Consider the following 26,032-nt stretch of genomic DNA (forward strand, 5'->3'; position numbering starts at 1 on the left):
AGGATAAACAACTGACTTATTTGCCCAAAGTTGGGTCCAAATTAGTGGAACAATTAGGACAGGGGCCCAGTTTTCCTAGTCCTGTCCTCTTGTTCCTTTCCTTGTTTCTTGTAAATTATCCTTTCTAAATTCCTTTCTGTGGAACCTGGATCAAATTACTTTACCTCTGATCACTATTCTGTAGAATAAGGGGCTTAGCCTAAATGATTTCGAAGGTCTCTTCTGACTATATGAGTCTATTAATCTGTAGAAGGGCATACATCACTACTAAATTTTCAATGAAAATTTATATCTTGGCAGATGCTATAGAATCAGTGGTCCTCAAATTTTTGTTCTCAATATCTTTATCCTATTAAAAATGACTGAGGATCTGTCCAAAGAGTTTTTGTTTATGTGGTTTATAGTTATAGATATTTATCACATTAAAAATAAAAACTAATTATGAATTTGTAGACTCTCTGAAAGGATTTCAGAGATTTCCAGGATGCTCTGGACCAGACTTTGAGAACCACTGGATAGATCAAGGCTTAATTTGTTGTTTTTGTTGATTGTCCTAGACTGAAGAAAGGGATGAAGAAAAGGTTAGTATAGATAAAACTTAAGTGTGTCTAGTGTACTTTTTCCTTCTGGAGAGCCAGTTGTTAAACATTTAGCCCCATATTTCTGACTGTCTCAAAGGAACTGGCATTTTGTCAGTTTGGACAGTTCGGACAGATAGAACACCAGTCCTTTAGCAGATGATCTTCATGAATGACTGTGGTCAGAAATTCACTTTTTGATGAGCCTTGCTGAAGTTTGCTTGTTGATTTTCAGATGACAGCCTTGCACAGTTCATTGAGAGGCTCCCATTCATAGTCCTTCAAGATTTGTAGGAAGGACCTACCAGTATTTGCTCTTTAAACCTGTATGAACCCAAAGTCACATTTATGCAACAATGAGATTTTGAAGGAGGATAAATGAATTGAAGGAAAAGAAAATCTACCATGTATAAGGTACTTTATTAGACATTGAAGATACAAAAACAAAAAGTGAGATAGCCCCTACCCCCAAGCCTACTCTTAACAGGAGGAAACAATGCATAGTGTTAGCCAGAGAAGAGAATCTTGGTCAGAGGAGTCACAGAGATTGTGAACAGAGCTATAGAGTAGTGGATTGACAAAAAGTAGCCTTTTTGAGGATCAATGTTGATTTAATTCCTTTTCCAGAGACAGAGGGGAACTTACCATATTGGAAGCAAGGTAAATGGCAGGTTACCAGAGTAAATAAGTGGTTTCCTGGTAAATGACTAGATAGAAAGTGAAGCATGGATTGTAGCTGACTATAGGTAGTGAGTTAGATGAGTTTGTTATTACCCATCACCCAGCCCTGGAGCAGAATTCCAAAGGTGAGTTTTTTCTTTCACCTGAAGGGGAGGGATAGGTAAAGGATGGGGTTTGATCTCTAAAGATCCAGGCTGCCAGGTCACTATTGGAGGCAGGATTGATCAATAGCAGGGCAGATGATAAGACACATGGATTAAGTCCTGCTTACCTGGTTGATCACTGGATGGAATGATATAGGGAACTAGTAATATCCTTAATAGAGGATTGTGATATATCCATAACTGGTTATTAAATGAAAATTGACTCGGGTATACCTGGGTTGTTGCCTCTGACAAATTCTGGCTGTGTTACCATAGGAAAATCACTAAACTTTTTAGTACCACAAGTGGTAATTCCCTACTCAGATACTCAGTACCAGCCCAAAAGGGGCCTTTCAAGTTTGGCCCAAACCAGATCAAAATGTACTTGGGAAATTTTTTAAAAAGGAAACTAAAAACACAATACAACATAGATGTTAATTTGTGTTTTTCTAAGTCAATTTGTGTCTGTTTCTGTTTGAGTGTGAGACAGATGGCCTTACAGAGATGAAATCACAGGCCTAGACAGAAGCAAATCAACCCATTAAGGAATGAAAAAAGTGATAAATTAGGAATGAAGAGACTTTTGAATTTTAATCCTAGTTCTGTCCCCTATGGGCTGCATCCTCTTGAAAAAGTCTCTTTCTATCTCTGGGCTTAGTTTCCTCATCTATAAAAAGAGTGGAATGAACAAAATAGGGTTAAGCCTCTTTGTACTTGTGAGTTCTATTTCCTTAGGACTGTTCCAGTGTTAACAGTTTAGCATTCTGTGATCTATTGACTCAAGTAATTGTAGTCAATTATGTGATGGTCACATTTTGATTTAGTGCTGAATAGAATCTCTAGATATACACAAACATTTCTTGAGCAGAACTTATATTTCTCCTTTACCCCTATCTTCTCCCTGCCCTCCCCCTCATTTCTCCCCAATGCCCTTGCATATTCTTTGCTTCCTTTATCATCTGCCTCCCACTGCTGGCTCTGACTAGTTTCTTTCATATGAAAAAATGGTGAAACTCTTATTTAAGTGCTGAGAAATTGGGATAAAAGGTATGACCACTTTGCAAGGAAATCTGGTAATTTTTTAATGTTATTTTTTAAGCCACTGCAAAGGAAAAGCCAAATTATTTTCCTTGTCACAGGATTTTCCTGGAATAAAGCAAAGGGAAATGGTTTGATGGTTTTTGTATCTAAACATCTGCAGTAAATGAGGGAAAGTGACTCAGAGGAAGAGTCTATCCAATGCTAGGCACAGTGGAATAACATTTTGTTGCTTCAGTGTAGATATCTGTTCTATAGATAAAGCCCAACTGAAAAAAAATGTTCCTCTCCTTATCTCTGCTCAGAAAGATTGAACTGGAGCTCAGCCCGAGGTCAGATGAAATGCATTGACTGAATATTTTCTTAATTTAAGTCAATTGGTGATTTAAGCCTTTTACTCCTACATCTTTACAACTTATTACAGGACTTCCGATCTTCTGACCTACAACAAAGTAGACCAATGGATGTTTAAAATGTGTTTCTGTGAAGAAACAGGATGCTGGTGGGAATGGAGATGAATAAGTTTCCATCCCCCTATGTGTGTGTGTGTGTGTGTGTGTGTGTGTGTGTAGGGAACGTCTTTTTTCTCTTCTGTCTCATATCTTAATTCCTCCCAGATTGATATATGTTTTTGTTTGTTTGTTTTTTGACTAGGTGAAAGAGGCCATTCTCTGCCTCATTTCATGCCTAGTCTTAATTACTGATTGAGCATTGCATTGGTCAAACTGGGACCTGTTAAAAATCTTAGCCTAAAAAAGCCAAGGTCTTCCACTGCATCCAGGGCCATCTCCAGTCATTCTGATCTACATCTTGCCACTGAACCCAGATGGCTCTGGAGGGTAAAGTGAGGCAGGTGACTTTACACAGCTTTCCCTCACTTAAATCCAAATCACTTACATGTCACGGAATCACCTCTTCTTTGAGAATGAAGGACAAGCAATAACAATATACCTTAGATCAAAGCTTTTAAAAAAAAACTCTTATGTTGCAACTCCATATGGAATACTGTAACTGAATGTGGGGGTCGTGAAAAATTTGGCAGTAGTAAAATGTGTCAAATATTCTGCAAAGATTTAATTCTTTATGTAAAAATAAACAAGCAAATCCATCTCAGCATACAAATTTTCTTTCATATTTTATAAATGGTAAACATTTATGTATTCTAAGTCATTTTAAAATAAATTTCTTTATGATTTATTATCAGGAGATGTTTGGTTTATATAGCTATTTTTTATATCTATTTACTCAGGGTCGTGTTAAAAATTTCTCAGATGAAAAGAGGTCAGGGGTGGAAAAAAGTTTAAGAAGCTCTGCCTTACATCATCTCCTAAGCTCTTGTGGAGGAGCTTCTTTTGTATTTCTCTGTGGCATGCTGCTGCTCACTGTCCACTCTTTCTCAACTCTCCATGCTCATACTTTTTCTCCTTGTCAGCTCATCTTGATACAGAAATTGGATTTCTTAGAAGGATTTTTTTAAAAGCACTAAACAGAATCACAGAGCAGGTAATTGCTAAATTGTACAAGGAATCATCCTAAAATAACTTTTACCTAGCCATGGAGCTGTTGTTCATTTTTGGATTAACTTCACCTGACCACATAGCTTCTGTTATAACAAGAGAAAAGGAACCCATTAAGGTTCTTCATATTTCTCTTTAGACTCCATTTGCAGATTCCCCTTTTCATTCAAAGGTGATGCCCTGACATTGTTCCTCCAGCTATCATTAGTCTACCACCTTTCTAAGGTTCTATCAGTTTTGCTTCTCACAAATTTAAAATTCTTCACATATTATAAAAGGATACCCATGCTTACATACCATTTCTCATAAGGCACAGTCCTGAGAATTACACATAGAGAATAAATTACCTTATTATATCATATATGTATACATATAGATCATAAATTCACATATATCATATAAATAGCTTAATTTAACAAAGAGGATCAATTTGCTGTTTTTTTTTTTCAGTCATTTTTTTAGTTGCATCTGACTTTTTATGATCCCCATTTGGGGTTTTCTAGGCAAAGATACTCAAGTAGCTTGCCATTTCTTTCTCCAGCTCATTTTTATGGATGAGGAAACTGAGGTAAACAAGGTTAAGTGACTTGAAGACTCACAGCTAGTAAGTTTTGAGAACAGATTTGAACTTGGGAAGATGAGTCTTCCTGACTCCAGGCCCACTACTCTATTCAATGCACTACTTAGTTGCCCTAGAGAATTAATTCAGGGAGTGATTCTTGTTTATAGAAAAATTCACTTTACAAATAAATTATTTTCAGTAGCCACCTCCTCCAATTTGAGAGAGAAGTTGATTTTTTAAAAAAATGACTTATATTCAACTTTACATAAACATATCTGTTATATAAAAGTGAGTATCAGCATTCTGCAAGTAAATCGCTTTGCTCATGATAAAGATAATAAATATATTGGACATGATTTTTAAAATATCAGCACATGCCTAATCTATCAAGTAAAACATCTTAACAATGGACCTCTTACCCAAATTTATCAAGAATAGAATATGGCCTTTGACAAAACTCCTTTTTCTTTCTAAGCCTTATAAAAGAAGGACAATAAATACCTGTTCTGCCTACCTCACAGGGTTGTTTTTAGGAAAATGATTTAAAAATGTAAAATGTTACAGAAAGGTGGGATGATGGTGGATAATAGCCTTGATGAGATGATGAGTCCTATTGTCAATGAGTTCTTGTTGAAATACTCTGAACTCTTCCTTGCTCTTGCTGCTGTTCTTTCTAAGTTTGGCTCATAATGTGATTTCCTGTTGATATGATTTTTTTAGATATTCTTTTATCAGGTTTGCTTCACCTTGTTCAGCTACTCAGTCTTAGATCATTTCTAATGTAGCAAGCCAGTATACTGATTTGCCCAACTCCTAAGTGGCCATGAGCTTGGGTTGTTCTGCTCAGATTCCTAACATAGACAGAGGTGACAGGATAAAAGGAGAAAAACAAGGAAGAAAAAGAGAATGGATCTCAGTGCTGACATTTGATTAGGGGAGAGGTGGGGAAAAGACAGGGAAACAGAGAGAACATTAAGGAAATAAAGAGTTGGTTCTGTGTGACCAAGAGGAGCAGAGAAGAGAGAGGACAAAGAAATGAGGAGAAAGGAAAATGCAGAGAGGGAGACCACACACTTATTTCAGTTAAGTTTCTGTGAATGAGACAGGGACTATAAGAAGGAAAGAGATGAAAATATGTATTAGGGAAAGTGAAGAGCATCTCCTTGTGTGATCCATGATGAAAACCTGGGATTTTAATCATGTTTCTTATGGTCTGTTATTGTAATTTCAGAAAACTTTTAAGAGGATTAGTAATTTGTTGTTTAGTCCTCAGTCGTGTCCAATTATTCATGACCCCATTTGGGGTTTTCTTGGCAAAGATACTGAATGGTTTGCCATTTCCTTCTTTAGCTCATTTTTACAGATTTAGAAACTGAGGCATACAGGACTATACAGGCTGGATTTGAACTTGGGTCTTCCTGACATCAGGTCTTGTGAGCTATCCACTGTATCATTCAGATGCCCTGTTAGTCTTTTAATATTCCTGAAAAGATAACTCTCTTTTAATTGATTTCTCCCTTCTCCCTTGAGCCTTTCCTGAATCTAGAAATAAATTGGATGTTTATTTTTTTTCCCTTCCTAAGCCCAGCTTGTCTACCAAGTAAACTCATATGACTCAATCTTTTTCCCTCTTCATTATATGTAAACAAAACATTTGGATAAAAAGTACAAAACTGAATCAGCCATAAGGATGTTTGAGCCACCCAGGGCTGCACATCTGGATGTTTTACCCTCCAGGAGATTCCGTTTCATGACAGGATTAACTGGGACTGTCAGTTATCCAGATTGTGACCTTCATGATGCTAAACTTCCAGATGTTTTCATATTGATGGTAATTTAGAATACTGTAAAAAAAAAATTCACTTGAAAGATAGACTGGATTTTTTAAAAAAATCTTCCTTAGATACCTTTTATAAAATGCCATCTAACAAATGTATATTGAATTAATTTGAAATACTATCCTGTCTATCCTATTCTATGCTGTTTTATTCTGTTTTATCCAATGCTATCCTATTCCATTTATGGTATCCTGTGCTATGTTCTGCTATCCTATTCTATTTTATACTATGCTATACTATCCTATTCCATGGTATCCTATGCTATGCTATCCTATAAGTTATTCTAACCTATCTTATTTATCCTATTCTATGCTATCCAATCTTTTCCTGTTCTAGTCTACCTTCTCTGTTCCAGAAATCCTTATCTTATTCCCTTCTGATTTCAACTCTCAAGATATTAGCAGGCTGTGCTTATCTACCATTATTGATCCTGGTTGGTCAGTGGCATTGAAACAGAAACAAAGACTTTGATCATTTTAAAGCTCTAACACATTTGGAGATTATGGGCCCCCATATGTACTTGTCTTTAATTCTGTTAGTTTGAGATTTTTGTGCTCCTTAATGACATTTTTGCTAAACTCCTGACTGAAACTTCTCCTTCTCTGTTTTTTTTTGTCCAGTCAGTGACTATGTTACATTAAGATGGAGCCCAAAGTTCTAAAATTCAGTTTTTTAGCTCTTTGTTCAACAACTTCCCAATTATTTCTTCTTTCCAATTTGGTGTTGAATATAATTGCTAAAACTCATTGATTAAAGGCAACTTCCATCTGCTCCCTTTGTTATATCAAATGAAATAATCCATATAAGGTGCGTTGTAAATCTTAAAGCACTATATAAAAGTCTACAATTTTAATCCAGATCTTTCTGACCTGAATTGCATGCATTTTCTCCTATGGAGTCCAAATATCATTAAGGACTATCTCTTAAGGTACCTATAATCTTCCAGTAGGGGACTCTCTATTTCTTTCAAGGCAACTGCCTAATTGTAGGTACTTTTTTCCTAATTTTCCTTCTCAGGAAGGCCATGCACATTTCATCTCTTACAAGGAGGGCATGTCTTGATTGCCAATTTACATGGAACAAAAATATGGATGGCCAGAAGGCAACATGCTCTGGTTGGGAGTGTGGGGCATAATTTACTGGCCTGAGATGCAGTTAAGGTGATGTGAATGGGATAATCTTGTTGTAATACACTCTGGGAAACCATTCTGTTGTTCATGAAGCTGTACCTTTAATCTGTGAACCATCAGTAACATAGGAAGAAGAAGAAAAGAAGCTAGATCCATGGTGCCTTTTGTGTCATCCCTGAGATTGATGAGATGGGTGCTGTATCAAAGATGCAATCAATCTGACTAAAGTAGGACTTATTATTACAAATTTAGCTAACTGAAGGCTGACTCTTAGCCACCAAGGAAGAACCAGACATAGCCACAGTGTCTAAGATTCCTAGGCAAAAGAAAAAGATAATTACATACATCATTCTCTCCAGTCACTTTCCCAGTGGTTAGGATAATAGGGAGACCATGCATCTTTATCAGAGTCTTGCAAGAACTCTAAAAATGCACCCATAACTTTCCTGTGCTTCAGAGGTTCACTTGAGTCCGTCAGTCATTCTCTAAAAGCATTTAAAATGGCTATATGGCTCACTGCAGTGTGCATTCTGTGATTCTTCTTTAATTCTTTCTTGTTATTCTAATATTTCTTTACAGCTCTGATGGGAGCAGCTAGGGTACTGTACTCTTTGCTAGATTGCTGACTATCCATACCTCTTAAACTCTCTATTTCTAATCAGGATACTGATGTTATTAGTTGTTAAATGGTCCAGAGCAAGCCATTTCACCAAGTTCCTCAATAATATGGTACTACACATCTCACAAGCTTCTGAAGAAAGTTCTTTGCAAACGGTCAAGTATTATATCAATGTGAGTTATTACTAGGTACCTGACTTTGGATCATTCAGTTCAATTTAAAGAACCTCATATTTCTCATCTGTAAAACAGCTTTACTAATAGTATTGTTTGGAGGAAAGAATTTCATAAACATTAAAGTGCTTTATCAATGTGAGCTAAGTTCTTCTTTGAGCTAAAAGCTATTTTTTAAAGCGTGGTAGGAAGTACCCAAGAAAATGTTATAGAAATAATATTAAATGCATGTTGATTTTAGGAAAAAAATATAAATATTGTTTAAACCACATGATAAGTGGCTTGATGATGGAGAGCCATTTTCTTTTTTTTTAATTTTCTTTTTTTCCTCAATAGTATTTTATTTTTCCAAAAATAAAATACTATTGAAAGAAAAAATACAACTATATGTAAAGATATTTTCAAAATTCATTTTTGTAAAATGTTGTGTTCCAAATTTTTTCTCCTTCCTTCCTTCACTTCCTTCTTCCCCAAGACAGCAAACAATCTGATATATATTAAATATATAGAGAGAGCCATTTTCTGACTCTGTTTCTTTCTCTTCTCTCTTTAGGTTTAAGTTACTAAGTCAAGAGGAAGGAGAGTATTTTAATGTTCCAGTTCCTCCTGAAGGAGAAGAAGGCAATGAAGAGCTCAGGCAGAAATTTGAGGTGTGTTTTTTTTCCTTCTGGTCATTTGGAGAGTTGCATCTACAATATGTGATGATTTTCTTGTTTATAGTATAGTTTTGTTGCCACTTCTCTAGAATATACCCTAATTATATCGTGGTTGCTGTGTTAATATTTTCTCCATTGACTAACAGAATCAGCATTTGGATGTCAGGAAGATCTCAACAATCTTAGCAATTTGTTAGCTGTGTAATCCTGGGCAAGTCACTTAACCTCTGTTAAGCGCTTAGTTTCGTTGTCTACTTGTAAGATTGCCTATCTCTATCCGAACTAGGTCATTCAGAAGAGGTCCAGGGAATGATTTCTTATTCCTGTGTTCTAAGGGAGAAGACTTCCTTGGGAAGTCAGGCCTTGTTTCTCCACAGGTAATAGAAAATAGTAGAGGAACTAACTGTTGGCTATTAATGAACACCAGCTCTAACTTAGGCTCTATGAGGTATCATAGGGTATAACTCTAAAGTACTCCTTACATCTGTGTTTGGAAAGGAATGCCATCTTTATTCAGAAAAAAGGATTAACTATTAAATCCTTCTCAGTGAAATTTTAGAGAAAAACTAAACTTCAGAAGTGAGTAATTGAGATTTAGAATTTTGAAAAAACTGAGAGATACATTGAATGTTCATTCATTCAGGGCCAGGTCATGTGATCAAGAAGCTGGAAAGCTATTTTTACAATTCTGGCTAACTTGAAAATAAAAACAAATGAGGAATTTTATATCAGAAGTACAACAATTATAACTTTTTAAAGAAAAAAGAAGGCAAAAATGCCCCCAAAATAGCCTTATGAATTAGCAACGAAGAATGCTATTTCGAAACTCTTTTGCTTAGCACTTCTTTCATACCTGAATCCAAGTCAAAGAAGAGTTTTTCAAATAACCATAGCTTATGCTTTGGGACCTTCTCAGAGCTTTTTCTCTTGCTGAAGCCTCTGGTGTCATATGCTGCTACTGCCTTTCCTCCAGCATCATGTTGCAACAAGCGATGGATCTCTATTCTCCCTAATAATAGAAGAAGAGAATGACTATGTGTGTGATGGGGGAGAGGGGATGCTTCATACTTCCTTCTGTCTACAGTACCCTTCTGGTTCACAGAACTCCAAGGTAGCAGAAATTCTGCCTAGAATATCCATTCTGCTATCCTGAAATCTTAGCAGACACCTACTCAAACTAGCCAAAGAATAAAAGAATAAACTGGGATAGGGGTCTAATATGTAAGACTACACTAGGCCTGAGGGGAAAGAGACTGGAATCTATCTGGGATCAATGTAGGATAGTCAGAAAGTTAAGGACCCAGGACAGGGAAAAGTGAATTAAACAACAAAGAAGAAGCCTGAGACAAACTTGAAACTCGGCTACAGAAGTAAACCAATTATCATAGACAGAGGTATCAGAAAAGGACTGCCAAGGGAATAATAAGGGGGAAAAGGCTAAAAGCCACAGAGATTTTAAGAGGAAGAAAATTCAGTTAAAAACCCTGGAGCACAAACAGATAAATCAGCAGAGAAGATAATGAAATTAGAAGTGATTGCCAAACCATCCAAAAGATTACAAATCTCTAAATAAATATTTCAAGACAAAGGAAATTGAACCAATATCTAATGAAGCACAGAATCCTGTAGATTCCCAAGATATCATGAAACCACAGTTAGAATGTTCCTGAATGGTTTGAGACATTGGAATCTTGAGAGAAATTAGAAGGAAAAAAATGTCAGAATTTATGGCCTAAACAGCAGGGGGAAAAAAAAGGCAGAATTGTAAAACTTGACTGCATAATGATAAGCCCAAAATTTCTAAATAAATGAAAAATTGAAAAATATATTTGGAATACAAACATAACAATGTACAAAATCATCTGGAAGAAGACAAATAAAAAATAATGTTGCTAAAGGAACACCTGATAGATGAACAGATTTCAGATCTGTTTTTGATACATAAAGACTACTTAGGAATCATAGGCCTCCTAGAAAAACATGACGAATCAAAACACTGAATATAATAGTACTAAGAAATAATACAAGAAAACTGTCCACAACTTCATAATATAGCAAATAAAGTATCATTCAAAAGAATAAAAGATTGCTACCAGAAAAAACAAATCATATGCTTTAAATTCTAAAACATATAATAGACAAATTTTACAATTCCAATAACAAATAATAAATTATATGAGAGACCAGAAAAAGTTTTCAAATATAAAAGGTAGGAAATTTGAATAACACAGGATTATTATATATTCACCAAAAAATTCAGAATTAATGAAATAAAATATTCAGAAAAATCAAAGAATCTTGAGATATAAGCTATATTGACATACTCTGAAAAAGTGATCTATTAATGAAAAAATACATGCTCAATAAAAGGATTTGAAGCATTTCTGCATGAAAAAAGGCAAGCAGATTATTTGACTTTGCAAACATTTTAAACAATGGAAATATAGAGAAGGTAAATAACTACCACTGTCAGGGAAAGCAAAAACTCAATGGAAAAAGTTACTCCATTTTTTAGACTAATAAAAGAAAAATCTAAAAAAAGTAAGATACCTATTGTGTGTTTTTTTTAAAAAAGGAGATGCCATTAAATATTTCTTCATAAAAGTATGCTAGGAGACAAAGATGAAAGAAGGAGTTAAAGAAATAGCAGTGACAGTGGAGGAGCAGCCTTCAGAGATTTGGTGCATGGGGTGACAGTTTCTTCTAAGAGAATATTGTATTTCCAAAAATAATATCCTGGCTCTGAACAAGGAAATCATAGGTCTTCAGGCCAGTCACCATATAGAAAGGTGTGAGTGCATGAACTCAGGGAGAAAATTGCATGGAAAATTGGAAAGAAAAGATCATGGAAAAGTCAGAAGATTGAATGAATTATGAGGTACTGGTGCAATGGTTAGAGACTTGGGCCTAGAGTCAGAAAGAACTGAGTTCAAGTCTAGTCTGACCTGATTATTGGCTTTTTGACTCTGGTCAAGTCACTTAACCTCCATTTATCTGAATTTTTTCAACTATAAAAGGTGGGTGATCATAGTACTTATATCACAGGTTTGTTGTGAGGACAAATGATATCATATTTGGGAAAGTACCAATATGACTGCTTCTTGTCGTTTTTCCTCTCACCCCCACAAAGGAACAATGCATCTATACTCATTGTTTTCCCCAGAAACTGACACTTCTGAGAATGAAGCACAATAAGGAAAAAAGTGATAGGGGAAAAAAACTATGAAGCAATATTGTTTAAAAGAGGAAACTTAAATTTCTTGCTTTAGTAACTATAATTCCATGAATAATAAGGAGACTACAGATGAAATAAATAAGGAAAAAGACCACGATTCAAAGAATAAAAGTTTGGATTAAACAAAGAGATGAAGGAATAGAAATTCTTTTTTAAGCATTGAAAAAAGAAGAAAACTAACAAAATAATTTGGAAGGGAAGAGATGAAAAAGGATTTTGAATTAACAACTTAACTAAAGGAAGAAAAAAGGTAAAAAAGAAGGAAAGAATTAAGTCATTAAATAAGAGGAAAGGGGGAAAATAGTGAATGAGTTAAGAAAAACTTCCCTACTAAGAAAAAAGTTGATCAACAATAATAAAGAATTTGAGGATGAGAGAAACAGAGCCTGTGGGAATAGGGTTGGCTTAAAGCAAATTAAGTGAGACTAATTGTTGGGACAAATTATTTTTTGAAAGAACAAAGGTATCCTACAAATGGTCAATTCAGAAAAAAAAAACCTTATTCAAAACACATATGGAACAAAATATTTTTCTAACTTTTACAACCACTCTGAATGTGGAAGGATTAAAATATCCAATAAAACAAAAAAGAGGAACATATTGGCTATGAGAACAAAACTTAAAAATCTGTTGCTTAAACACATTAAAAAGCAGAGATATACATGGAATAAAAAGGAGAAGCTAGAATAAAATTTAATATGCATATATTTAAAAGAATAAGTGTTACAGGCAAGCAATCATACAAGGCAAAACTTAAATTTCACAATATAAATAGAAGTAAACAAAGACTGAATTATGCTGCATACACAGCAAATCAATATCAATCATGTATGTATCAAAAGTATAACATCTCAATTCATAAAGGAAAATTTAATTGAATTACAAGAAGGCATAGTAGGATACTTTACTATTCCTCTCTCAGTGTTGGATAAGTTGAAAAATAAGGATACAAAGGAAAATATGTATTTAAAGAAATTTCTGAAGAAATTAGGGCCAAAATATGGGTGTTTTCAATTGAAAGACTAAAAATTTTACACATTTCCCATGGAACTCTTAATCTAATTGAGTGTATATTAAAGCATAATGGTTTTGCAACTAACTGTAAAAAGGAAGCAAAATCAATCCTATTCTTTAAAGATTGTAACAATAATAATCACTTTGTGAAGCACAAAGACTGTATATCAAATGGGGATTTAAAAATAAAATCTTAATGAGACGGGTCAAAGAGCAAAGCATAGAAATGATGGATACAATGAACCTTCCACCTAACTATACCTATATTTTCCATATACCTACTTATTTATTTATTAACTTTCCATTTAGAATGAATATTCTTTGAAGACATGGGTTCTTATTGGCTTTCTTTCCATCCTCTGTGTTTATCACATTGATAAATAGTAAGCATTTAATAAATTTGTTATTACAAAATTTTGGAGATAGAGTTAAAGTAACTTCCAGAGGAAAAATTTTACATAAAAAGAACATTAAACATAGAAAGAAGGAAGAGTAATGAGCCAAATGTATATTTAAAAATTAGAAAATCAACAGATAACCACAAGATAAATATAAAAGAGAAAGGAATAGAAAATATTGAAAATTAGGTGAATTGAATCAAAATAGACACATAGAAATAGGAAAAACTCCAATACTATAATCTGATTCTTTAAAGGGATTAAAGTAGATTTGGAACAGTTAACTGGTACAGTAGATAGAGCACTAGGCTTTGAGTCACTAAGACTCCTTCAATAAGGTTTCAGATATTAGCTGTGTATCTCTGGGCAAATCACTTTAACCTACTTTTCCTCATTTGTAAAATGAACTGGAGAAAGAAATGGCAAATCACTCTAGTATCTTTGCCAAGAAAAACCCATATGAGGTCATTGGAACTGAACAACCACCACAACAACAACAGATCTTTAGGCAACCTGATTAAAAAAGAAAAAAATCAAATAACAAATTAAAATTAAAATCATGATGAACCCTTTAGAAATAAAAAAAAAATTAGAATGTGCTGTGTGTAATTATAAGCCGACAAAATTAATTCCAAACTAAGAATACCAAATATAATTTTAAATCATCCTATTTTAAAAAATGAAAAAGATCTAGTTGTGTATAAATATAAAACCAAATTTCAGTTGGAACTTTTCAAAGTCATCTTCTCCTTTAGGAAGAATTGGAATATTAAAATACTCTCCTTTTTCATGGTTTGTAATTTAAACCTTGCATGAGGTTAGATAGAATCAGAGTAAATAAAATGGTCTCTTAGGTTGGGGCTATGATATCATACAAATCACAACCTTTACCAAACCAGTAACAATAAACCTATATTATCCATTTATAATCCTCTCACTATGAGGCATAATTATAACAAGCTCTATTTGCCTGCAACAAACAGACTTAAAATCTCCCAACAACATTTATATTTTTATTCTAAAATCAACATTACTTAATATTATTTGTGACCTCCTGTTCCTGAAGGAATTATAATAGAATTATATCAGTTTTTAAACACTAATACTTCCCAAATTATTCTAAATATTTGCAAAAAAAGTGTGCCTTTAATGAAATATAGACAGCATACATACCATGGAAGGCTAAAGCAAAGAAAGAGAAATTTTGGTCAATGTTATTAGTGACAATAATTTTAAATATACTTTTGCCAAACAGAATATAGAAATTTAACCAAGGAATTAAACAAATTGAATTTACATTAGGAAAGCAATGATAATTTAAACTTAAGAAAACTTACATAATTAATCATATAAAAAACTTTTGATAGACATAAATTGCATTTAACACAGTGCAAGTAATTTATGCCAAATCCCTACAATTTTTAAGCATAGAGGCATCTTTTAAAATATCATTAAAATATCTTTCTTTTAAAAAAATACAAAAATCAGCTACAATATGGATCTATTAGGAATATTCCCAGTAAATACAGTAGGATATCACTTTGCACTCTGCTGTTTTATATATTTCTACAAACACTGGCAATAATAATGACAATAAAATATCAAAGCATAAAGCTAGACAACTCAATCATCAATCTATCCTTATTTAATGGCATACTTTTCTTAGAGAACTATATGTAATTAATAAGTAAAGAAACTAATTGAAACTCTCATTAGCTTCATAGAAGGTCAAGGCTATAATATAAATCCATATAAATCAATGTAATTTCTATAGAACAAAAAACCCAATAAAAAGTTATGTCTTATTCAAAATAACTACAAAATGCAGAAAATATTTTAAATTCATTCTACCAAAACACGCTCAATATTTGGATAGATTCGATTACATAGTCTTTCTTAAAGAAATGGAAAACAACTTAAGTAACTGAACAATAGTTAATGGTCACATCTGGAATGAATCAATGTGTGTATAATAAAATGTTAATAGTACCAAAAAGTGATAGACTTGATGCTATATTAATAAAATTACCAAAATTTTACTCTGCTGAATTTGATAAAGTAACAAAAATTATTTGGAGGAATAAAAGATCTAGATTATATGGTAAAATAATTTTTAAAATAGGAATGCATGTAGAATGGCATTTCCATATTAGAGATGCCATATTATAAATCAGATATCATAAACAATTAGTTGATATTGCTTAAAATGGGAAAAAACAGAAAATAGAAACAGATCAATGAAACAGATTAGATAAGAAAGAATTAGAAATAATGAAACTCAATAAGTTAATGTTTAATAAATCTCAAAATAGAAATTATTTAGGAAAGAAATCCCCTTTTTGTTAAATCTTCTGGGAAATAGTATGGCAGAAATTCAATCTAGACCAGCATCCTACAAACAGCAAAAATGCATCAGACTGTCCTCCTTTACATAATGCTCTCATAGAAGAGACCATTAAAAGTCTCAAAAGAGAGTTAGAAGATAAATGGGGAAAGGAAAGAGAAGCCTTACAAGAGAGCAACAACTTCCTAAAATACGAATTGGAAAAAATAAAGAATTCACTAGAAAGTAGGATTTGTGAATTGGAAAAGACAAAAGAACTCGCAAGAAAGTAGGATCTGTGAATTGGAAAAGACAAAGAACACGCAAGAAAGTAGGATCTGTGAATTGGAAAAAGAAAATAATTCACTAAAAAAAAAATTAGTGAAATGGAAAAAAATTCCACAGACCAAAACAATACATTCAAAAACTCAATTGGACATATACAGAAAGAAGTAAAAAAAGCTATTGAAGAAAATAATTCTTTAAAAATTAGAACTGAACAAATTGAAACTAATGATTCATTGAGACAGCAAGAATCAGTCAAGCAAAAAACAAAAAAATGACAAACTAGACCAGCATCCTATACATATTCTACAATACATTTAAAATGTACACATAATTTTAATATTAAAAAGTATATCAAAAAATAGAAGAGAAGCATATCATATATCTTTTCTAGCTAGAAGTAGAAGATGAATTCTTTTCTTTTCCTTTTTTTTTGTAAAAAGTAACTTGTTTATAAGATGTTAATAACTTCTTTTTTAAACTTCTTTGTTTATAAGGGATGGGTCTAAAATAGAAGAGGAGAGAATACAGGAGAAATTTAGATTACATAAAAATAAATGATATTTAAAATTTTATTTAAAACACAAAATTCATCCATTCCAGCTTTCTACTTGCCCATAGGATATTTCAAATAATTTATTAGGTATTTCAAATATCTTCACTATTGTTGTCTATAAAAACCTATTGAACACCTATGTACCTAGCAGTGTACAGTTTGGAAATATGATGAAAATAAGTATTTTGCTGTTGGGGTGTGTCTGCCCTAGTGGATATCAATTTTCCTCTTTTACCATCAGTATTTCCATTGCTAATTGGAGATTTCTTTCAGATTTTGGGTAATATGCATGGTTGGCACTGAGCAGGGAATGAGAGAAATGAAGGAGATATGGAATGAAGTAAGATATAAAGGTGTAAGAAGGACAATTGTCTAAGTGTGGCTGTAAGGGAGTCAGTATAAGTATCTAACCTCTCCTTTCCATCCCTCATGTCCATCCAGAGACTTTTATTCTTATCTGCAGGGGAAACAGGAAATTGGGGCCAGAGGCCACTCATATCCTGACAGAAAGGGTTACCAAGCTAGATGTAGAGATATTTTCTTCCTTAGATAATTGTTCATCTAGAAGATGTGATCAATTTCCATATAACTTCTGATTGCTTTGGGGGAAGGAGACCCTAAGGTCTATATCATAGCTTGGCCCCTTTCCTACCTGATAATTAATAGATCTCAAAATATAAATTATTTAGGAAAAGAAATCTCCTTTTTATTAAAACTGCTAGAAAATAGTCGAAAAATTTAATATCATAGTGAGCACACATAACAAATAGCAGAGAAACTCATTTATCCAAATTATAAACACATATATATATATATATATATATATATATATATATATATATATATAAAGAGTCCCAAAGGGGTACTCAAGGGGGATCCTTCCTTGGAGAATCCCAAAAGGGAATGGTGAAGTCTAGAGCTCTCTTGCTCTAGCAATGAATGCCCCATTTTCCATGCATGAGCGAGGGCATTCATCTCCACTAGCAAAGAGACAGTCCCCTATCTCTGGGCTTAGGGACAGGGGTTATAAAAACAGCAGAGACCCAACTGTTTTTTCCCAAAACAAAAAAGATTCATTGTGGTATGATAAAAACACTACTTGAGGTCTTAGGCTGGAAAGAGATGAATGGAACTCCCAACTCAGCTTTGAGTAAGAATTAGGAAGAGATTTTTAGGAAGGATGAATAGAAAAATCTTTACAGCCATCAAGAAAGACCATTTGTATGAGGGCTTGTTTTATGAAGCCTAAATGAAAAAAGGGAAAGACATGGAGGGAAGCAAGAGGGCCTTTAAAGCAACAAATTAGACAGTGATCCAGTTCCCTGGGTAGAAAAGAAAATTAGTCAGAAAAATTTCAGAGGCTTTCCTATAAAAATGTAGTAAGTATTTCATTTGGGATCAGCCAAATTGTGTGGTTTACCAAAACCTGGAATTTGGTGATTCAGAGAATTTAAAGATGGATTAGAACAATATAGAGACAGAGTACTACAGAAGACTTTCTGGAGGAAGTGGGGCTTAAAATCTCAGAATTAATCACCTAGTCTAACTCCTAACTGAGCAGAAATCTTTATAAAAAATCCCTGAGAAATAGTCATCCATCTCTTCTACATGAATACTTCTTGTGATGGTATACTCTGTACCTTCCAGTTCATTCAATTTTTCTGAAGCAAATTATTAAGATAATTTCCTTCATTATATGTTGTCAAAATCTTCCCTAAACACTTCAATGCGCATGGAGATCCTTTGTAAAATTTAAGTGCTGTATAAATATCAGTAATTATAATTCTATCCACTACTACTTCTTGCTTTTGGGAACAATTGCTACTTTATTCTTCATTCTCGAAGATGGCCATGACATCAGGTGATGCTATGACATGCAAGTGAATGCAAGTTAATTGGATTTAAATGAGGGAGGCTGTGCAAAGTCACCTGCCTCACTTTCCCCTCCAGAGCCCTCTGGATCCAGTGTCCAGATATAGATCGGATGACTGGACATGGCCAAATACAACAGGAGACCTTGCAAGACAAGTCTAATTCCTCTTCCAAAGAAAGCAAGCCTTTCGTTCTTGAAGAAAATAATTACATCACTTCCTATCCAAGTGTTTATTTTTCCCAGACTAAATATTTTGTGTTTTTTTTCCATTTGGTTGTAGATAGATAGAACATTGATTAAATGCTTAGCATCCTTTCCCCATTCTTATTGCTCTCTTTTGGATGGATTCCATCTTCCCAATATCCTTACTGAAACATGACAGAATACAGTATGCCAAATTTGCTCTCACCAGAAAAGAGTATACTCTGAGATTGTCTCCACTCTCATTCTGGACACACTGTTTCTATTAATTTAATCCAAGATCCTATTAGTAGATGGCATGTTACACTGTTAACATATGTTGAATCTAAGTAAATCCTTACTTGAAAGTGTCCCTCTGAAACACTCTTTATTGCTAAGTATGAACAGAGCTTTGAAAACTGAGTGGGATTAAATAGGTAGAGAGTAGGTGGAGGGAAATTTGATGAAGAAGTAATGTGAACAAGATCACAAGGATGGGAGTAAGTGAGGTATGTTCAGGAGGTAGGCTCTACTAAGCTGGAAAAAGTGTATGTACAGGTATGAGAATATGTGAACACCAGTGTGGCTAAGTACAGAGAGGTTCATCCTACAAAGGAGAGTATTAGTGATAAAATGTTTAAGCACAGCCAATTCATGAAATAATCTATTAAAGTTTGGAAGAGGCTGTTATTAGCTATCAATGGTCTACCTTCAAATATTTTTTCTAGCTCTGATCTGTATTCCAAGACTTATTCAATTCAATAAACATTTATTAAGTACCTACAAGGTACCAGATGTTGTACTAAGCAATATAAACAAGATAAAAATAAAGAAAAATAGTCCCTGCTTTCAAGGAGCTTACCAATCTGATGGATGAAAACAATACACAAAACGAAGCTGAAAATTTAGAGTTCTTTAAGCCTTTTCAGCTCTGTATGATACTGTATTCTGTGTTCTAAGCCCCCTCTCAGTTTTAACATTCTGTACTAAATTCTCTTCCAGCTCAGTGATTCTGTGATATGCTTTTAAAATTAGTGTTTTTCAAAATGGCCCAAGGATAGCCAGACCAAAAGGGGGAATTAGTATCTAATACCCTATGCTTCCAAAGCTATGTTTTAATTGAAGGAAAAAAAGCTTGTCTTTAGCCTAACCTAGAATGTTGTTGATTTCAGAACAATGGAAATGCTATTTGATACTTTCACACAATGGGATTTGTTCTTATGTTTTAGACAGTGTTTAGAACTAAATTAATGTAATCAGTTCAGTGTCTGGTATAATTGGATTGCAGACAAGGCTTGAAAGGAAATCTTTTAAAGAAATTCAGCATTAAGAAACTGTGCTCTTTGCCCTGGGTTTATTTAGGTGCTTACAGAGGATCTCATCTGTTTAAGGTTGGTTAGAAGAGGGCAAAGTACATTGTGATTTGATTTGTAGGTTCTCAGCTAATAGCTTCACCTTAATAACCAATGGCCTGAAGTGTTGACTTTGCTTTAGGAGGCTTTGGAAATGTGTGCATTTTTACTACACATGGGGTTCTGCATAAATAAGGTATTTATCAATGGATTGTGCTACAAAGACTGTAATATAAGCCTGGGAATATCTTCCTATCTAGAAGGCAGCTAGGTGAATCATTGGGTAGAATATAGGGCCTGGAGTCAGCAAGACTCATTTTAGGAACTTAGAACACAGAATGTCAGAACTGGAAAGGGGTTTAGACATCATTTAATCCAAAGTCTTCATTTTGTGCTCAGCAAAGAAAAATAGTAGTTTGTAAGTGGCAAAACCGGGATTTGATTTCTGAATTCCAAATCTTGTGATCTTTGCAAATTTTGGCTCAGCTCAAAAACTCTCTTCTACATGAGATGTTGTCTGATTCTCCAGCTACAAAGGGTTTTTTTCCCTGTCAAATTACCTTTCATCACCTTTGCATAAATCTGTAACCCTATATACACCTCTGCCTCAAATTAAGTTCTTGAGGCCAGACAGGGAGTGCTTTACTTTTGTCTTTTTATCCCAGTCACCTAACATAGTGCTTGGCAATCAATCCATCAAGATACATTTATTAAACACCTACCATGTACCAGGCATTGAGCTTAAGTTCTGGGGATACAAAAACATAAGTGAAAATCACATAGTAGGTGCTTAATAAATGCTTATTGAATGATTGAATGTTAGTCTAAATTCCAAGAGTAAAAATACAGAACACATGTATATTATGTTGTGACATAATGATATATTCAATATAGATTGTATATATATGTATACATATACACACACACACATATATATATATATATATATATATATATATGTATGTGTTTACCTATATATACATATATATAAACACACAGAGGGAAGGAGGGAGACAGAATTCTCTAACATGGGCTGGAAGGGAGGACTCTATCAAGAGCAAAAATATCAGCAGTCAGAGAAATAAGAACCAAAACTGTTTTGTGATACTCCCAAAGGATCTGGGAGCAGATCTTCAAGGCTATATATGAGATGAAAAATGCCTTGAAAACTAGGGAGGTGAATTGCCATCATGGAGGCTTTAAGGCTTAAAGATTAGAGAATAGAAAGTAGGGTTGCCAGCTGAGGAATTCCTGCCTGATTTATTCACACTCAGTTGGGGCTTTCAGGATTGATTGCAGCATTTAACTGTGAAGATCACAAAGCTGTGATTCCAAAACTGGGAGGGGGGAGAGAAGCTTGACTAGGATAATTGCAATGGCAGACTCCTCCCAAAGGCCTTACATCAAATGGAAGCCTGACTGGAGACTATAGTCCTTGTCTGGAATGGCATGTGAACAGTAGAGGAGTGACATCATGTAATAGAACAATGACCGCTGGATTTGGAGGAAGAAATCACATTTTCAGGACCTTAACTTCATTGCTTACAAAATGAGGGGTTTGTGACCTTTATGACCTTTTAAGATATTTGTAAGCTCTAAATCTATGATCACAATCCTAGAACTTGGATCTGAGACCTGCTTCTGACATTTATGAATTTGCATGATCTCTCTAAGGCTCAGTTCCTTGTTCCACAGAATAGGATGATATCCATACATCCTGCTCTTCTTGCCATCACAAAGTTATGGTTTGGGGGGGGGGGTTGGAATTTTTTTGAGGCTACATGCTTTTCTGGCACATGTTTCAAGAGTCAAGAATTTAGGATTCTCATGCTTTGTATTTAGGATACAATACTAGGTAGATCATATCCAACAACTCACCCAAATACTTTTTAAGAACAGAATGAAAAATGTAAATAATGATCCAACAATTCATGGAGTTAGGATTAGAAGAAATGTTGCTGTTGTTGGTATTCAATTATTTCAGTCATGTCTGACTCTTTGTGACCCCGTAGACTTTGGTTCATGGGATTTTCTTGGTAAAGATACTGGGAAGGTTTGCCATTTCCTTCTCCAGTGGCAAACAGTGTAAGTGGCTTGCTCAGGGTCACCCAGTTAAGAAGTTTCTGAGATTGAATTTGAACTCAGCTCTTCCTTACTCCAAGCCCAGTGCTCCATTCAATGTACCATCTAGCTGTCCTAGCAGGGATTCTCAGCCTTTTTTGCCCCCATAATATCATTTGGGTTTAGCAAATATTCCCGACCCCCCTATTTAATATGAGAGAAAATAAATTCTAGTATGGACCTATTATGTGCATGTTAATTAATTTCAAAAGATAATAGGGGGTTTTGTGCATTTTATTTTATTTTTTTTTACCAAATGTTCTTTTATATATTGACAAGTTTCTTTTACTCCAGGTAGGAACCTTTGGTGTAGGATAGATGGAGCACAAAACTTGGGGCTAGAAAGACCTGCTTTTAAACTGTCTCAGGCACTTACTAGCTATGTGATCCTATTCAAGTTTCATAAACTATCTGGACCTCATTTTCTGAATCTGTAAAATGAAGGGATTAGACTTAATGAAACCTTAAGATCTCATTCAGCTCTAAATCTATGAGCTTGTAAATCTCTTTCACTTTACAAAGAAGGACACTGAAGCTCAGAAAGAGGTAAATCACTTAACCAAATTCACCTAGTGAGTGGTAGAGGGAACCAGATCTCTAAATACCCAATCTGTCCTTTTTTTCATTTCTATATAGATTCTTCACTGTTGGGAAATTTTAGCTCAAAAAAAAAAAAGATATGCAAATTATTGCTAATCAAAAATGAGAATTAATTTAATCAGGTGGCAAAATGGAGCCCTTACAACTTCTCACAGTAATTCACACGCCAGTCAAGCCGAGAAGGTACACAAACCTAGGGAATATGGACAAGGCTGTTGTATGGGAGGGAGATGTACGCACAGAAATGGGAAGGTAGGGATGAAATGGTGACTGTGGTGAGCTGGAAAAGTAGGGAAAGATATGAGCAGGCAATAAAAATATATTTCCTAGGGCCCCATTGAATCTTTATTGATATAGTGAAGCTGAAGTTTAGACAGACATTAAACCTTCTAGTCTCAGAAAGAGGGAACGATATGAAAGATAGGCAAAGATAAAAGGAAGGAAGGAAGGGAGGGAAGAAGAGAAAATGAAAAGAAGGAACAAATAAACTTTTTTAATATCTGCTATGTGGCAGGCACTGTGAAAAGCATTTTTACAAATATTTAATCTTTGATCCTCACAACAATCCTCAGAGATAGGTTCTGCTATTATCTTTATTTTTCAGGTAAGGAAATTAAGACAGAGATTAAATAAATTACCCAGGGTCACATAGCTAGTAAGCCCCTGAAATTTGATTTGAACACAGATCTTCCAGCCCTCTATTCTGCACTATTTATGTGCCTCCTCTAGAAGCTGGGAAGAGAACGATTTGGTTCCATTTCCATCAAACTCAGGGATAAAGTGAGTTCTTTTTGACCCAACCAGCGCCATCTCTGCTCTTCAATTTTATATTCTCCACCAAACCGTAAAACACAGATTTTACTTGCTTTCCCATAACAGGGATATGCTCATACTTCTTTGCTATAATTTCTTTTCTGCTCCAGCCCAGTTATCTGGCAGAGCAGACATTCTCATTTCTTTGCCAATTATGAAGTCCCTTATTCACAGTTCTCTTGCAGTTGTCTTTTTGATCAATAACAAGCTGTCTAATTAACTTCTTTCCAGAGGAATAAGGATTAGACCTGTGATTGCATTGCAGTAGGACAGTTCTCCTCCCTACCTAAGCCATATGGCATCTTCACTGCTACTTAGGGCTTTTCAGAGGTGCACAGGACCTGTCCAGGTCACTTAACTAAACTTGGGTAGGAATACTACAATCATAGTTGTTCCTAGAATGAGTTGAAAGATCTGTCAACATATTCTACAGTCTGCATTATCTTCTTCCTCCTCTTCTTTGTTCAGTTATTTCACTTGTGTTGACTCTTCATAACTACAAAATCTTACCAAAAATTTTGACAAGGTAAATTGACTTCAGAGTGAGTCCTCTTAGACACATCTGTGATCTTAATATTTTTTCTGCCAGATCCTGGCCTTTGGCAAATAGGTAGATTTAACCAAATTTTATAGAGCCTAGTCTTTTAAAAATTCTTTTTGGATACTAGTACCTCTTCTAAAATATTCTTCTGGGGCAGCTAGATGGCACATGGATAGAGCACCAGCCCTGAAGTCAGAAAGACCTGAGTTCAAATCTAGCCTCAGAAATTTAATATTTCCTAGCTTTGTGACATATATATATATATATATATATATATATATATATATTCCTTCTGATACTTTATGGTGGTGTGGAGATGACTCTTGAATTCTTTAAGGTTTGGCCAAAAAGTATGCTTCGGTTAATACAATTGGTTTGATAGTAGGACTGTGTCTGTGATCTGATCAGCACCCTAGTTAAAGGGCTATGAGACTCTTTACCTGAAAGCTGGCTACCAAGGATCTATTATTTTATTATTTATTTTTATATTTATTATTCTTTTTGATATAATAAATTATGAAATTTTATGAAAAGCCCTGGAGTGATCACTGAGTGCTCTAGTGGGTGGTATATCATGTACTAAAAAAGCCACAGATTTTTTTTGCTGCCCATCAGCAGGAAAGTCTCCTGGAGTCCTAGAAATGGTGGAGTCATTGGAAGTGCCCTGCATCCCCACAGAGAATGGTGCCCTCTATGCTGACCTCAGATGCTTATATAAGATCCTTTCTGGCTTTTGTAGTTTAAAACAAATGAAACCATGATCTGCCTAAAATCACCTGCTTATGCAGCACTAGAGTTATTAATACTTGCAAAATACAGTGATGTTTTTCCCCTTTACCCAGCATTTTTTATAAAGTGCTTAGTAATAAAATTTTACTACTTACTCCTGGTCTGCTACACCCCTTTAAAAAAACCCAAACTACCATCACTTGGTGGCTGAGCCTTTGTTGATGAGCTTCCATGTTTTGCTAGGCTGGACCTCCCATGTGATGGAGATGTTCCATCATGGATCCTGTTCTCCAAACCTTAGTAGGATCTGGCAGGGCTGGTGTTCTGCTGGCACAAGCTTGGAGTCCAGTGTCACCTCCAGTGAAGAAGCTACACAGGACTTTATTGTATGTGCCATAACAAAAGAGCTCAGGTCCTACCAAATTCTGCCTAATAACTCATATTTGGAGGTCAAGATCTGGCAGGGAGTCCCATATGAATCCTTTTCAACCTTCCTCTCACTGTTCTTCCTTGTAATCCTCTGTGGCTATGAGTCATGAAACACTGTGATCATAGAAAATTAAAATTATTGATTGATTGGGGCAGCTGATAGAGCACCAGACCTGCAATCAGAAGGACCTGAGTTCAAATCTGATCTCAGACACTTAACACTTTCTGGCTGTGTGACTCTGGGCAGGTTAACCCCAATTGCCTCAATAACAAAAAAGTATTTATTGAACACATGCTGCATGGTAGCGGGAGAGACAAAGGCAGAAATGAAAGTTCTTGCACTCAATGAGCTTACATTTGATCAGAGGAAACAACATGGATACAAGTGTATATATGGTTTTTTGTATATGCAGAATATATACAAAATTAATACAAGGTAATTTGGAGTAGAGAGGTAGGAAGGCATCAGCAGCATGGAGAGATAATTAACATTTACAAAACCCATTAAAGTTTCAAAGCACTTTACATATATTTTCTCATTTAATTTTACAGCAATGTGGATGCTTTTATAATCTCCATTTTATAAATGAGGAGACTGATGCTAGGAGAAAATAAATGACTTGTTGAAGGTCACACAGCAACCAGGAA

At 34.6% G+C, this 26,032-nt stretch overlaps 1 protein-coding gene across 2 annotated transcripts in view; it reads left to right on the top strand.

Annotated features, from left to right (window-relative positions):
- Positions 1–26,032, top strand: part of PRKCB (protein kinase C beta) — a 634,931-nt gene that overhangs the window by 366,431 nt on the left and 242,468 nt on the right. For both annotated transcript variants that reach the window (XM_031945586.1, XM_031945585.1), the window contains exon 8: positions 8,833–8,929. In XM_031945586.1, the coding sequence (XP_031801446.1) occupies positions 8,833–8,929 (97 nt within the window). The remainder of the gene's footprint in view (positions 1–8,832; positions 8,930–26,032) is intronic.

Source organism: Sarcophilus harrisii, chromosome 1, assembly GCF_902635505.1.
Source record: "Sarcophilus harrisii chromosome 1, mSarHar1.11, whole genome shotgun sequence".
Lineage (NCBI taxonomy): Eukaryota > Metazoa > Chordata > Mammalia > Dasyuromorphia > Dasyuridae > Sarcophilus > Sarcophilus harrisii.